The sequence below is a fragment of the Cyprinodon tularosa genome, unplaced genomic scaffold (assembly GCF_016077235.1).
Source record: "Cyprinodon tularosa strain WSP-4 unplaced genomic scaffold, ASM1607723v1 ctg239, whole genome shotgun sequence".
NCBI lineage: Eukaryota > Metazoa > Chordata > Actinopteri > Cyprinodontiformes > Cyprinodontidae > Cyprinodon > Cyprinodon tularosa.
Window position 1 is genome coordinate 1,614,400 of NW_024038892.1, and position 16,513 is coordinate 1,630,912.

At 37.4% G+C, this 16,513-nt stretch overlaps 2 protein-coding genes across 2 annotated transcripts; both read left to right on the forward strand.

Annotated features, from left to right (window-relative positions):
* Positions 1-1,250: 1,250 nt before the first annotated feature.
* Positions 1,251-4,726, forward strand: hoxc10a (homeobox C10a). The gene is made up of 2 exons (XM_038287373.1): positions 1,251-2,143; positions 4,035-4,726. The coding sequence occupies exons 1-2, from the start codon at positions 1,411-1,413 to the stop codon at positions 4,310-4,312; spliced, it is 1,011 nt and encodes a 336-aa protein (XP_038143301.1). The 5' UTR covers positions 1,251-1,410; the 3' UTR covers positions 4,313-4,726.
* Positions 4,727-10,833: 6,107 nt separating this feature from the next.
* Positions 10,834-13,279, forward strand: hoxc9a (homeobox C9a). Its single transcript, XM_038287378.1, has 2 exons — positions 10,834-11,528; positions 12,412-13,279. The coding sequence occupies exons 1-2, from the start codon at positions 10,985-10,987 to the stop codon at positions 12,654-12,656; spliced, it is 789 nt and encodes a 262-aa protein (XP_038143306.1). The 5' UTR covers positions 10,834-10,984; the 3' UTR covers positions 12,657-13,279.
* The last annotated feature ends 3,234 nt before the right edge of the window (positions 13,280-16,513 follow it).

The following is a 16,513-nucleotide window of genomic DNA, read 5'->3' on the forward strand; positions in this document are numbered from 1 at the left end:
TTAATGTTTATACGTTCTTTTCCTCTTAGCTGTGTAGAAAATTGTCACCGGGACTCATCAATTACAGAGGCAAAAAAAGAAAACAAATACTAACCCAGCTGTAATCAGGGAGAATTGGAAACTTATCTCTGATAAAAAAATATAAAAAAAATACTGATAATAATCCTTTCTACTCTGCTCTCGACCCTCCTAAGTAAAGCCACTTTTGTCGTCTTAACTTATAATTATTACACAATAATTTACTGTATTTACATATGTTATCCAGATATATGAACAAAGGAAAACAGTATATTATATTAAATATTAATATTAAAACAGTTGTTTTTTTTTGCCCTGGTTTTGTATTCAACCATGTGGTAAAATGAATATAGACGAATTTTAAACTGAAATCCAATAATTCTATAAAGGGTGTACAATGGAAAAAAAAGTTTCCCCGTGTTCATTCTCGACACAGTATACTCATAATGAAAGAAAACCCTTTGCAAAATTGCTACCTGTTAAAACAGTTTCTCATTACGCTGGGGTGGGCTTTCGGGAAGATACTAAACGGAATAAAAAATAAGGCAACTATAAGAAATAATTTAATATATTTGATTTTCCTTTACATCGACACAGTTGGTAATCAGTACAAATTTCACCTCAATTTCGAAGCATGATCAGATAACATCAATTCACTGATTACAGTAGCTATTTCTACTAATACTTCATGAGACTTATAAAATATTATGCTATAGATTTGACCACATTCTGATCTACATCTGGAAAAACGCAGATTCACGTCACACAGTTGCAGATTATTTTTACAGGACTTGCGTTTTTCTCTTTTTAAATAAACGCTTATTTACAGTTTTGGGATTTCGATACTATTGAAAGAAAGAAAAAACAATACAGTAATACAAAAACACTCTCATATTACTCTCACCTCCATACCACATCCGTCAGTGTTTTATTAAATCAAACGATGGATGAATATAATCCCCTTCAACCATCTCCAGCCCTTCAGAATTAAATGTTGACAAACTAAACAGTGATTATCTTAAATAAATCCCTGCCGCGCAGCAGCTGCAACAGTAGTCTGTCCTTTGTTCTTCCTGCAAAAGGCCTCCAGCTGTATGCAGCAAGACTGTCACTAGGTGGCGCTCACGCTCCATCAAAAACCTTCAGATTTCCCAACTTGACCGCGTTGACGTCACTCCAGTCTGGAGCATCAAGGCCACTTCCACGCCGCTATTGGTCTGAAGCTCACATGACATGTCTCCGAGCATCCATAATTGTGTTACAGATATTTTTTTGCACCCCCCTCCAAAAGATGTCAGCATCCTACTGTCCTTGTTCTCTTGCTGGAACCCCGCAGATTAGAACGGCGGGAAACACCAAGTGATCACCCTTCCAGAGTTGTTACATGCAAATATGACACTTCCGAATAACATATCGCCCGGTAACTTCCTGATGGATTCTTTAATGGGAGGATCATCTTCCTACAGGGCTGAGGGATATTCCAGCAACCCAGGAATGTACATCCACTCAGCTGCAGAGTACGGATACTCGGTGATGAGGAATATTGGAAAGGTTGGATCATCTCCACACTCCAAAAGAGACGAGGTTCCTGCAGGCGGCGTCCCGCTCGGCGGCTTCCAGGATGCGCCCTACCTGTCAGCGCAGCTGGCCACATGGACCTCAGGCTCCAAAAGCAGCAGAGACGATCAACCTGTTGCCCACCAGTGTTTACAACCCTGCTCGTTCCCAGCGGGCAGCGTCAAAGAGGAGGCGTTTTGTTGCCTCTATCAAGATGACAGCAATAAGGGGAAGCACACAACAGAGTCGGCCACATACATCCGGCTTGGAGACAATAGCTGCCGTCGCCCTGAGCAGACTGCAGCCTTGTCCAGCGGCTGCTATTTCCAGGTGTATGGCGGGGAGAGGCCGCAGCGGGACGAGCAGCAGCTGCAGCAACTGCCCCCCGGCTTGACGCTGACCCACTTGGCGTCATCTGTTGAAAAAGCAGCAGAATCGACTGTGAGCTGCAGCAAAACTGCACAGGAGACACCCAAAGAGGCTCCTAAAACAGATGAGGGTGAGAGCAGGAAGGAAGACAAGGCCAAGAGTGACAGCTGCTCAGATAACTCAGACGGGGAATTTAAAGGTAGATCCCCCTCCCTGACTCACGTGAATAAACACTAATACACATAAAATAAAACAAATAATTAAATGCATGTGAAAAATCTCACTTTAACTATTTAAACTCAAGCGGATTGGCTTTTTGGATGCTGCGTTTGTGTTTATATGCTGCAGCCCATTCTTGCAGGGGTTATGCTGTCGCTGGTATTTACCACCCTTTTATTAATGGGAGGATGCGAGATGGGCAGTATTCATCAAAATAAACACACTCCCTCTCTCAAAAATATGGACGCCTGCACACCAATGTAGAGACCGTTTCAGACACAAGAAACAAAGCGAAAATATCCTGCAGTTTTTGTATACCTGGAGCATGAAGGATCAACAGTTTAGAACTGCAGAATTTGTTTTATAAATTATTCAAAACTTCTATTGTTTTCCAACAAAGCACAACTTTCTTAGGAACCATTTGTCGAGCTTCCCTTTATACATGGTGCACATTTGAGATATTTTTCTTTTGCGGGAAGGTTGCGACTTTTTCTTGAAAACACGTCTCACTTTGAGATTGTCGCAATTTTAGATTGTTTTATATAATTATGTTTATATAAAGATATGTTTTATTTCTCGTTTTGGTTAATATTCGTTTCACACTAGGTCAATTAAAACAGTATGACAAAGTTTTATCCTATTTTTATGATTATGTAGGCATATATTCGTCTTTGTGAAACATTGTAATTTTAATAACCGTGTCTGTTGTCATATTAATAATTTTCAATTCAATTTATTTATATAGCGCCAATTTACAAGAATTGCCATCCCAATTTTGGCTCCTATATTTACTTTTGGGTTTGAGTGAATCACAAATAGGCCTTTTCTAATTTCCACAAGACCTGTTGACGATTTAAAGAGATACTTGTAACATTAGTAAGTTTTTAAAGGGTGGAAGTTGGTATTTCGGGTATTGTATTTAAGTAAATTCTATTTTATTCCATTAAATTAATGGATTTTATTCTACTTCACTCAATTTAAGCAGCAATTTTTGAGGTAAACATATTGAAAGTGTGTGCCTTTGCAATCATTCATTGTATTTGTGCGTGTGTATAAGTGTGCGTGTGTGTTATTGGGTGGGGTGGAAGGGAGGGAGGTCGAGGCGGGGGGTAAGAACAGGCGTGGTGCGTCTGTGTGAGTCGGTGTGTGTGTTTTTTGTGAGTTTTGTACTCCAGTACTAAATTAAATGTTTTGGAAATTATTAAATGTTGGCCACACGCTGAGAGTTCACATTAGACTAATCACTGCTGCCACTCGCCTGGGTGCGTTTGTGGATAACAGAGGCGTAACTCCCTTGACTCTGTGGAGTTAATCAAAAACTCATTCGTCGTGGAGTATCTAATTATTGGTTCATTCATTTGTTTTATATATAAAAATTTGATTTACTATATTTAAAATTTTCATTTTCCTTTAAATTAACCCCCCATAACAAAATAAAAGTAAACTTATACTACAAAGAACGTTTTTAACCTCGAGGAAAAATCCTTTGCCTCTTGAAACGGTAATAAAATTTTATGGGAGTCTGAGGTGCAACAAAGAAAATAGTAGTTGCTTCTTTGGGTGGTTTGATTTGATCTAATTACAGTTGTACATCACGCAAAAAGCAATTTGTATCCAGTAGTCTAGTGGGTCGAAGGAGCGGTGCTCCTCATTTGTTAAAGTGGGAAGGAAGCGTCCAGATCAAGACAAAACTACTCTGACTCACTGCAGATTTTAATGTCATTTAAGGAGTTCTGGGTGTTATACCGGATATGAGTGCGCATTGGTTACAGCGTCTCTGCCCAGCAATTACTGCCAGGATTTATTCTCTACTTTTTTTTCATTGCTATTGCCTTACTACTTTCATTGCTGTGTTTTTCCCATTTTGATAGATGATTTATCGGCGGAAAAGACAACGGGAAGCTGGTTAAAAGTCAAAAGTGGAAGGAAGAAGAGGTGTCCCTACACAAAGCACCAGACACTGGAGCTGGAAAAGGAGTTCTTGTTCAACATGTATCTGTCTCGGGAGCGCCGCCTGGAGATCAGCCGCAGTATCAACCTGACCGACAGACAGGTCAAGATCTGGTTCCAAAACAGACGTATGAAGCTCAAGAAGCTAAACAGGGAGAGTCGAGAAAGGGAGCAGAGTGCAGTTTACAACTACTCCTGAAGACACTTTTAGCTCTAAACATATTCACTTGCACTCAGACACGACGAGGGACAGTTATAAGACATGCATGCGTAATTTTGTAATGCTTTTATCAGTTTTCTGTATATGTGTACACACACATATTAAGGGTGCCTTCTGATGATCAGAGAAGCTGCATCTTGCATAGAAATCGGAAGATTGCGGTGGAATTGTTTTGATGAAACTGACTATGAGGCAGCCTCTGTCAGACAGTACATTTACAGTGACACTGTCACATTGCCGAGTTGTTCGTAATGTTTTGTTACTTGTGTGTTGCTGCTTCTTCGTTTCGGTGTCTGTGGCATTTCCGTGCTGTGTAACGTGCATGCACAAGGTGACATTAAGTTCTGTCATGCTAAACGGTTCCAAAATAATAAAAACCGAGGAGAAAATGGAGAAGTACCACCAACTTTGTCCTTCCCTTAGCACACTGGGTTTTAAAATGTGAGGGAGGGAAGACACTGCAGATAGGAAGTAGGAGATCATGGCAGTTTTAATAGAATTGAGAGACCATAACGTTGATTTAAATATTATCCAGGTGACCACAGTAAGTCAAGGTCATAAAATTCTAATGTCAGGTTCGCCCTGGAAAGCGTTGGGGGTGGATTTTATGATCTGCAAATATAATGTGCCGCAGCAGTAAAAGATGCGTTTAAAGGTGTGTGTGTATGTGTGCGGAGGAGGACTACTCCACAAGGCAGGGAGCCCCGTGCAAAGTGCAGCAAGCCAGCCGAGGCGCTGCTTGGGCTGCAGGGAGTAGCAGGAACCGCTGCCCTTCACTGCAGGCGGGGTGCAGAAGAAAATACTGGAGATTTTTTCCTGCAGTTAAATAAGAAACATGGAGAATAAAGGGACAAGGCAAAGGCTGCAAGCGGAATAAGCACCGGGACAATAGGATCGCACCTGTGTGGATGTGAGGAGGCAAAGAAAGGTAGGATGGATGATTTTGTTTTCTGATTTGGAGGCTGTGCCAAAGCTGTCAGCGGGGCTTGCCTGACAGCTTGTGTGGCACGCTCTGTGCATGCCTGCTTATGTCACTGTAGTTTACATTAAGATGCTTGGTATAAATAATCCAATAGGCATGCTGTTAATTGCTATTCTCCCTTTTCTTTTTTAATAATAAAAAATGCATATGGTTATTTGAGCAACATGATTGCTGATACTTGAATATGGGTATTATTTGTAAAACTTTGCTTAACTATGATAGTGAAGCACTATTCCTTTTTAGTAATTGTATCCCTCTGTTATTTACGCCAAACGAAGCATGCAAACAATTTAAGAAGAAAACAAGCAATGCATAACATGGTGTATCTGTTGAGTTTATACTTGCCTTCTTCCAATCTCTGTTGGTTTTAGCTCATCTTCTTGTTGCCTTTTGTACTGTTGTCTCATTGCAATGGATATTTGCGCGAAGCTGAAGCGTGGTTTAGGTAGTTTCATGTTGTTGGGGTTGGCTTCCTGACTCGGCAACAAGAAACTGCCTTGATTACGTCAGTTCGTCTTCATCAAGGGCACAATTTCCGCTGAATTGTCCCCCCATAGGCACCTCCAGATTCCCCCTACCCCCCGCAAATGGCATTGTAAATGAACTGGACTGCTATACCTTGGACAGAAAAGTTTTGTTTGGTTGCTGTTAGTTTGTGACGGGGCTGTAAAAAGCTCCTGGGGCTCTCACAAGGAGAATAGGCTGTAAACAAGCTTGGTAAACTTTTAGAACGTCTTGTGTTTCATCTGTCGGCTCAGAGGTTTGTGTGCTATGTGGTTCATGGCTTCACGTTGAAAGCAAAATGCACTGATAAAGGAATTCATTTTAATTTTAAGTCATCCGACAGCTGCTTTTGTGGTATTTAATTTTAAAAATCGAGCGCATGACTGCTGCTGTTTTTGTGAAAATATTATTCAGGTTTGACTGCAAAACATTTATTTTATTGTATTTTTTTATTTGGAAGAACTGAATGAAAAATCTGTGGTCTTTATAATCAAAATATTGCATACAAAAAATGCTTACACTTAATTAGACAAGCGCAAGGGTTTTGTTTTAAGTAACATTTTGCTGGTTGGTAAATGTCACTTTTTATTTCATAATTAGCTTTAACTGTTCTTTATTCTTTCTTACCTTTGATGTCACACTGTTTTTTTGATTATCTTGAATTTAAAGGAACCACTTTAACATTCATTCTTTTCTCTGTTGCGGTAGTTTTTATTAAAAAAAAAAACCCTTACAAATTTGACTTTAGATTACTGCTTTTAGTATTAATAATATTTATTTATTTTTATTTATTTATAAGTTAATGAAAAGTAAAAAAAATAAATTGTTCATTGATACATATAAGTCAATCATAACTTATCAAGTGATGACAGTTTTCTGTCTGTTTTTTTGTCATTTTTATCAATATATATTTTTAAACCAGGTCAGATTTTCTCTATTCCGTTTTTCTTTTCTTTTTCTCAGCCCCCTCCTTTTAACGCCACTTAGAAGAGACAGTCTGGAATCCAAAGTCATTTTCATTCAGCTCCGTGAATTAGCGTCTCTCTTGGAATGCAACATTTTACTAAGACATAACTACAACAGAACAAAGTCCATCGCGAGAGAACTACACAGATACAACTAGAAACCATACACTAATAACCATTTATTCCACACTGTAAGTGGCGCTCTTTGTAGAAACTGAAGCCTTGGAGAGGCGCGTCTGTAGAGGAAAACAAGGATGTTATTCTAACAATATATCTCAGACATTAGGGAAATTTGTATCCGGTTTCATTTTCGCCCTTGACAGAATCTGTTCCCAAACATATTCTAAAGTGATATTAGTAATAAGGAGCCTCATCAGTTATTTGGTACATCTGGTTATGAAGGCAGACAACGAAAGAAATCGTAAGACTGTAATTGTTGGACAATTCTTGAAAAGATTTTCGAAAATTTCAGTAATTTAATGATATGAAGATTCTCTGGCATGTGATTTTACTTTTGTTTTCATATTTTATATCTGATTGTGTTTCTATGCGTGATAAAAATGTGTGTATAAAAAGACAATTGGCCTGAAACGCAAACCATATCTAGGCTTACATGTTTTTATCTTCGCTTATTTTTTCTTTTCTGAAACCTAAATTGTTGGCTCGGCGTTTTGGGGTTTATTTATGAGATACGCACTTTGACTTGATTTTTTTTTTTTCTGTCACTATACGCGGAAGATTTGAAATTATTCATTGTTTCAACTATCAACATTGAGGAAATTACTTTGTATAAATAGCCTACCACCACAACATATTACTGCGGGAGCTCTCTTTTACTAGATAGCTATGTTAATTTCAAGGTAACACAATACCATTTGAAGGTGGATTATCTAAAACCTGAAGCTTTGATAGAGAATTCCAGTTAGTGTAGTAGTCCTTAAGATCAATTGGCCTATTCAGATCATAATACTATGTCTCAACTGCACTGTCTGCTCAGCACATGGGACTTTTATAAATAACTCTTGGTATTCCCTTTGAATGCCCATGTGCGTCTTTTTAGCAAAAAGGCTGGTCCAAATATGACACTGACTGATCTCTCAGTGTATTTTTCTATTGGATAGAGGTAGCGTGAAGGGGGGACGTGTTCACTTTAAAAATGTCTTTAAAATGCTCTACTGATTTGGCTTTATAATTTTTTTATCATATATTCACGTAAAACTATCCAGCTATTTCGCTGTTTTTTTTTGTTTTTTGTTTTTTTTTGTTTTTTGTTTTTTACCATTTCTCAGTATCTTTCAGTATTGATACTTCTAGTTAAGAGCAAGCGCGATTCTTCTATGATAAATTATTTTGTTTGATCTCTGCAGATGACAAAGCATGGAACGTTACCAGAAAATGATGTCACTTTTCAAGAGTTTGAGCTTCATCAGGCAGTAACGCCTTTTTCATACTGAATAAAACAATGATTTTTATGTAGTATATGATATTAAATGTATCGAGTCTCCTTTTTATTTTTAAATTGATAGGGTCAAAATAAAGAAAACACTTAAAAACTTAAGAGCATGTTCAACACGGGTTCTAAATGTATTGTGTTAAGAAGGATATGGTTATAGCTGCATTTAAATAGATGTTTGTGGACCTTGGAAGCAGCTATACTACTTTTTCACCTTTTGTTTTCAGCTTGCACTTTGATGGCGATATGATATAGCCTTAATGCTATGCTACTTTCCTATCACTGATGACGTAGTGAAAAAAGCTCTAGCTACGGCAGACTTGAAACGTAGCACTATAAAAACACACACAAGAATCCTGCAAACTTCCAGTGAAGAAATAGTTTGATGTTTCCAATTGGGTAGGACTTCTAGAACATATTTTCTATGTTAGAAATAAAACTGGTTACAAGCAGGTAGAGCGGCTGCTTTGTCATCTTTGGAACCACATTTTTCCAGTGCTTTGGGAGTTATCAATTACTAATCTTTATTTTTTTCATGGTGATATATTTTTCTATTATTAAAGTGCCTAGTTATCTTCAATAACATCATCACACATACTCACATTGCAATTTGCAAGAAATACATACAAAAACACACACAAAACGAGAAAAGCACACAGTTATTTTATGTAGTCATATTTTATTAAAGATAAAAAAAATTGGTAAAATAAGTTATAAATATATATTGTAAAATATTTTTTATATGAATGAATGTGTAAACACTTACAGTGCAAATATTTGCGCGTACATACGCACGCGCACACAAGCAGAGCAGACACATTTGAAGCAGACTATCAGACGCTCTTCCATAACAATAGCACTGATCTCTTTTTAGTGCTGTAGACATCAATACAGGATATATAGTGCATTTATGATTGAATGCTGCAGTAATAAATGGCTGCTAAGTGTGATTCACTAACTTTCTAATATGAGATGAATAAAGAGACATTCGCTTTCAGTATGTAGAAAACAACTTATTTAAAAAAGCTAATTGGATTAGTATAGATATTTATTCAATGTGGATCTGTTCATTTTTGTAAATTCGGGGTAAAATGTTGAAATCTCTTCAGTCACACGCGTTCATCAACAGCCACACCATGAGACCATTTGGCGATGTGGTCTAGAGTCTGGCCTTTTACGTTTCATGGTTGAATCTGAACTCAGTCATTAGCAGAAACCTGACACTATCACAATGTTTTCTTTGAAAAAACAAAAAAACACCCCACCTCGCCCCCAACCCAAATTGTTCAATTTGCTCAGATTGTTTGAATTTATTTTTAGAACAGGTATTTTGGTTGTAAGCAGTTAAACAAACTCAAGTCCCTTTTCTGTTTGTAGCTTGTGTTTAAACACGTCATTATCAGCACATTGGTTAAAGGAAAAATGTTTTTACACAAATCCTGCACATTTTGAATGGGAGAAAAAAGCTATTATCTTGGATAAAAACAAACCATTTTATATTTTAAACTCAATATTACTAAATGCGTATTTGTACTGCAAGAATCAAACCTCTTTTGTATCCACATATTCAAAAAGCAGGTTGTGTTTTATTTGCCCGCTATTTTTCGTTTTTGTAGTGTTATGTTATTTGCTGTGTCGGTGCATCTCTGTTTCTCGTTTATCTGACAAATTACTCTCAAATTGTTTGATTATGTATGTTGTATAAAAGTAAAGTTTACAAAAGTACAATTTTAAGAAAGCTTCAGTGTTCTTTATCCTCCTTAAATAATCCCCTTTATCTTTTATGTTTGATCTACCCCTTTGCGGTTCTGTTTTTTTTTTCTCAGTTTTTTTCTTTTTGGATACACACATAGTGGTGTCAACTGTTAATTTTAGCAGGGATCTCAGATGCACTCCTTATTAACGACACGTTTATGAACAATCAAATGGTTCTCGTTAAAATTTATTGATGGGCATAAAACCTTGAACGGTCACTGGCCGAAAATAGTTGGCTTTTTTAGTGGGCTGTGAGTCTGTCAGCTTTCGGAATCCCCTCCTCGGATGTATCTCCACAAAACCCATTTAGGGAATGTTTGGTCTGCAGGCCCTCGTTAAATGCCGTGCAAACTGCATCCCGTATTTTGATTCTCCCCGCTTTTCACCGTCCACTTTCCCCTGCTGCAGCTGCTGTGAAGGCATTTCTTTTTATATATCCTTGAAAAACAATAAACAGCATTCTACGAGAAGTTATAAACGATTCACTTTATCAAATGCTGGTTTTGCGAGGATAAAACGAGCCAACGATTCAATAAACGCGTTAATGCAGTATCCACTGAAGTAGCATGGAGCTCTGACAGAGATTAATTACACCATAAAATAGTTCCTTGCTTTAACACGCAATGTGCGCAGGTCTGTGCTGCGACTGAATAAAAACCCAGCGGCTGCACTGCGCATGAATGTTTTCCACATAAACCGAAAATAAACGTTTTGGTTAATATTACCTCCATAGGTCCAGGAAAAGGAGTGAAAGATCACTTTGTTTAATCCCATTTATGTGCATTGGTATCCTTGGATAAGTGGCGCATTGATCCACTGTACAATTTTTGTGGGGGTAAATATAATCACGTGTTGGTGGGCCAGCCAATAGGAACCAGGGAAGCTTTGAGAAATAATTACCTGCCTTGATTGTTCTATGGCTAGATAAAAAAGTACACATACACTCCATATAATAAACGGATGCATGTAAAAGAGTAGAGTGAGGCTTCGACATGTCGACCACGGGTCCCATAAGTAATTATTATGTGGACTCCTTGATCAACCATGAGAGCGAGGATGTTATTGCTGCGACTCGGTTCTCGGCGTCTGGTTCGCACCCAGCTGGCCCCCGTCCGACGTCCCTAGTCCCGGAGTGCGCCGACTATCCTTCCTGTAGTTTTGCACCCAAGCCGGCGGTCTTTTCCACGTCCTGGGCCCCCGGACACTCCCAGTCATCAGTGGTCTACCACCCGTACAGCCATCAGCCCCATTTAGGAACAGAGTCGAGGTATATGCGCTCATGGCTGGAGCCGATCTCAGGCGCCGTCCCTTTCCATGGCTATCCGGGAAACAGCAGGCATTACGGACTTAAGCCCGACGCCTTTCAGGAGCACAGAGCTGGGGAGTGCCTCAGCTCCGGTGGACGGACTTACACGGATTATCTGTACTGCTCATCCACTGACATGCGAGACAAGACGCCGCAGAATGTCCCTTCTCCAGAGTCAGAGCTTCTGGCGCCTGGGAAGCATAAGGAGGAAAAGCCGGAGCTAGATCCCAGTAAGTCAATGCTTCTTTTACAGCAGTGAAGGATTGTTGTTTCTGACTAAAGCTGCCGTAAATTGAAATCGTAGGCTGCTTCTCCGTATTCCTTTCAACTTGTATGTGAAACGCCTGTGCTGTAGAGGGGAAAGCTTTAGGAACAGTAAAAGACAAACGCTACCAGGCTAATATCGGGGGGCTATAAAAGCAGAAGGGGTTATAAACATGGACTAAAAGGTGCAGGATGTAGACGTTGAAATTGGGTGGATGCTGCAGGACTTTAGACCTTTTTTATTTCATAGAGAACACCCTGAATCTGACATACGAATCTGTTCATCAGTTAACTGCACATGATTCATCTTTACGAGTATATTTTGACCCTTGTGTCAGTGAAAGGCGGCATGCAAGCCAACTTTAGTACTCTTTTTTTCTCCATAGGGCCTTAACGTGCAGCAACTCCACTTTCTACCAATATATTTCTTACCGACTATGACTATATTACTTACTTACTGACACAATTGTGTGTTAACAGACACTAATGTACAAGTTGCTTTGCTTTATTTGTTCCAAAGCTAATCCACAGGCAACTTGAGGAATGTAGGGACAAACTATAGGACTTTCACCACGGACTTGTAAAGGCTTGAAACACGGGCCATTTTATGGGCCAATAAAGTGAATACGCACACTATTTTACGACGGTGTTACTCAAAAGTTAAGAGAGCAAATCAGCGCAGAATAGCTCTGTGTTGGGGTTATCTTTTATTATCCACGTTAATTTTGGTTTAAGTTGTTATGTAGGTTGACCATATTTTTCTATATTTTCTGGTTAGGCTGCTTATAATTTGTTATAGCATTCTTATTAACATATATATATATATATATATTTTTTTTTCATTTACAGACAACCCCGTGGCCAATTGGATACATGCCCGCTCCACAAGGAAGAAGCGATGTCCTTACACAAAGTACCAGACTCTTGAACTGGAAAAGGAGTTCTTGTTCAATATGTACCTCACCAGAGACCGCAGATACGAGGTCGCAAGGGTACTGAATCTGACCGAGAGGCAGGTCAAAATCTGGTTTCAGAACCGGCGAATGAAGATGAAGAAAATGAACAAGGACAAGAGCGACAGCAAGGAATCATAAAAACGGACTGCAGTGTGAAAATTACTTAATTGACAAATGAATAATAATAATAAAAAAAATACACGGACAGCACAGATTTACCAGAACAAAAAGCCTCCCCTACCCTTCATCACTTTCTTGAATTTATTCTTTTGTGGTACCATTAACCTCAAACTGTTTGTTGCTGATTATTATTTAGTGCACAATTAAAACTTATAATAAAAAAAGGAAAATAAAACTAGAGAGAGATTTTTTTGATGGGAAAACATTCTGCTTTCACGTTTATATTTCTTTGTAAGAAAATATAAATAAGCAACTTTTGGATGCGACGAAAACTGACAGAAGAAAGACAATACTTGAATTCTTTTAAATTTCAAACGAAAAAACTATAATTTATGATGTTATTGTATTTTCCTCTTTGTTTTTGTTTTCATTTTGTAAACAATAGCGCAGGTGGAGAGTATTTTGTACAGATTCAGAAGCATCTGCGAGCGCCTACTCTGTGTTGTATTTTGTGATAGCTGTTGCTGTATGTGAATCCATTTTGTCTTTCTTTCTTTTAATAGTTTTACCGTGTATCTGGCGAGTTTTAATTATAGAGTGTAGCTATACAGTTCTCTGTAAATATAATCATAACCACTTAAGCGCTTGTTTCTGTCTTCATTGGTATGAGATTCCAGCGAAAAGTTGCTAGACGGGACTATTATAATGCAAGTCATAATGAAGAAACCTGTTTTCTTTATTTAAAAGCAGCAAGGATGTTTGAACCATAAACGTTTTACGATGAAAGCAAATGCCATAATTAGGCCTTTGCTTAATTTGTGGTTAAAAATAAAGGTAAACCATACTTATTATTTTTTCTCTCTTAATAATAGCCTCATGCACTCCATTTAAGCCAACACGGGTCTCATTTTTATGGTTTATCATTTCAAAATAACAAACTCAAAATGATTTGTTTGAAAATACACATTACAGCTGCAATAGTGCACAATTTCAATGACTTTAAATAATAGGAAGACAAATTTGCAATGTTAAATTCGATTATCTTTATCCTATCACTATCATTCTTTTATTTCTTAATCTTGCGTTTAATCGCAAACACACTCTCTCTCTTTCTTACACACACGTCAACACAGGCACACACTGCAGTGAGGTTTAAAACTCTATGTATGTCCGCCAAGGCTTCAAAGCCTACAGAAATGAGAGGGGAAAAATCTGCTGACAGAATTTGAACGGCCAAACATTTAAGTGAGAGACAATTTCCCTTGTCTCACATTTGTTTCCTGGGATAGGCCTAAATTGCTTTTTTGTGGTGGCAAACAATGTGGACAGGATGCTGTAATTTCAAAGCCCGATCCAAGCGCATTTCCGCTCAGCTCAACTCGGACAAAAATGCCAGTTTTACAGCCTCTCTTGGTGCAGGGACTGTTTGTCTCAAATGCAGACGAACAAAGCAAACTCGACTTGCTGGCTAGACGTCTGGGCTAAATTACTTTATGGTTTTAATGGACGGTGGTGCTGCAGGACTCGTTCAAAGCACTGCTTGTGGGGGAACCTTTTCCTATCCACTGATAGCCAGCCACCCCTGCACTTCATCACAAGAGTGGTCGATTAGTCTACAATTGGATGGGCAAAAATCAATAATTATTATGCCAAATATTAGACCTTTACTGCAGATATATCCGAGAAATGTGTAGTCACTAACAGAAAACAGAGCAGTTGGTTAAAAATGTCAGACAAAAAACAACACAGGCAGCAGTTTCTTGTTAATATATTTGGTCTGCTAATTTATTAAAGTGAAAGACAGACATCCACCAATGTTTAAGATGGAAAAATGGGGACGCCGTTCACATCCGCATCACGGATGTTTCTGATTGGTCGAACCGTTTAGTTTAAGTGATGTAGCCGAACACTAGATGACGCTGTTGGTCAACGTTTACCAGGATCTCTGTGTTAAAAGGAGGGGTTGTTTTACACGTCTGTGGCTTGGCTAAAGAGTGAAAAGTAACCCCACCGATGACAATGTGACGGATATGTCCAGGCACCACATTTGCTGTAATAGGCCACAGAGCTGGGCTTTCCATGGGGCATCAAAATATACTACTAAACAAGGCACTTTTTTTAATAAAAAAAAAGCATATATATATATATATATATATATATATATATATATATATATATATATATATATATATATATATATATATATATATATATATATATATATATATATATATATATATATATATGCATTTTTTTCTATAAATAAAAGTGCCTTGTATATATATATATATATATATATATATATATATATATATATATATATATATATATATATATATATATATATATATGTATTTTTTTCTATAAATAAAAGTGCCTTGTTTTATATATATCTATATCTATATATATATCTATATATATATATATATATATATATATATATATATATATATATATATATATATGTATAGGCCTATATGTGTGTGTGTATGTATAATGAAAAGTGTAGCAGAGAATATGTATATGTATCCTCTAGAATATGTATAGAATATGGGACACGTTATTTGCTAAAAAGGTCAACATTGAAACAAAAACACAGAAAACCCTTTTTTCGTAACAAAGCATATTTTATTGCAGTTTTCAACACCAGTATACAAAGTCAACAATAAATGTATTTTTATTGCTCATATAAGAACACATAATAATAATAATAATATTATTAATAATAATAATAATAATAATAATAATAATAATAATAATAATAATAATAATAATAATAATAATAATAATAATAATAATACTAATAATAATAATAATATTAATAATAATAATATTAATAATAATAATAATAATAATAATATAATATAATGATGATGATTATGATAAACCAATATCTACAATGAAGGGAAGTTCATAAATGTTTATATTTTTTATGTTGAATTGTCACACTCACGTCTGAATTCTCACTAGTCCCACTCAGTTTCTAATGTGTGTTCAGGCAGTCCAAAGTCTCTAAGAAGTGATTGGCAATCTGCATATTTATAGAGTGTAAAAGGTCTATAAACTCGCCCAGTGCTCCTTTCACATTTTACGATGATGCGTATAAAACATCAGCGACTCCACTATAACCAGCTTGGCATATTTGGACTAAGGGACCATATGAAGGACTACAGAACGCGTTGACACTGTATTCATAGCCAAACACCCCAAAGGTATACATTTTTTATGAACCTTGCCTTATGAGAGATTTAGTGCTGATCCTTGTTATTTTGTATGGGGTATATTTGTGGCTGCGTATAGTTCTTCTATGTCGGGTTTGTTATTGGTGTGTCGTGGTGTTTGAAAGCGCTTGATGACCCCAAATGCATCTACATGGCCTTCACTGGCTGTACGTCTGTGAGAAAACTTTTGCCTTAAAATGCATGATTTTAAAAGCCGCTCTGCTGCATGTTTTCTAGTTTTCGTGTTTCAATGTTGCGCAACGGTGTAACGATCACGGATATTGTTATTACTTGATCATTACAGGTCAAATATAATTCCAAAATCACAAAATCTATGTCCTTTTTAAAAGGGAAATCATCATTATCTTAAGCACGCCTTTGCATCAATAAATGTAGGCTCCAGTGGAAGTGCATCATTTGAAACCTATAAACGCCTGTGGTCAACTTGTAACAAAGCTCTGCTGTGATAAACACAACATTGATCATATTTACAGCCTATTAGATAGCTGGGTTATGATTAGTGAAGCTTCATACAAGGTGGATATACGTAGGGCCCACGTCTGACCGGTCACGGAAAGATGAAGGGGTGGGGGGGCTACAGAGGAGGGGAGGTGGGGGCGGTTGGGTGGGAAGCTTGGGGAAAAAAATAAAAAG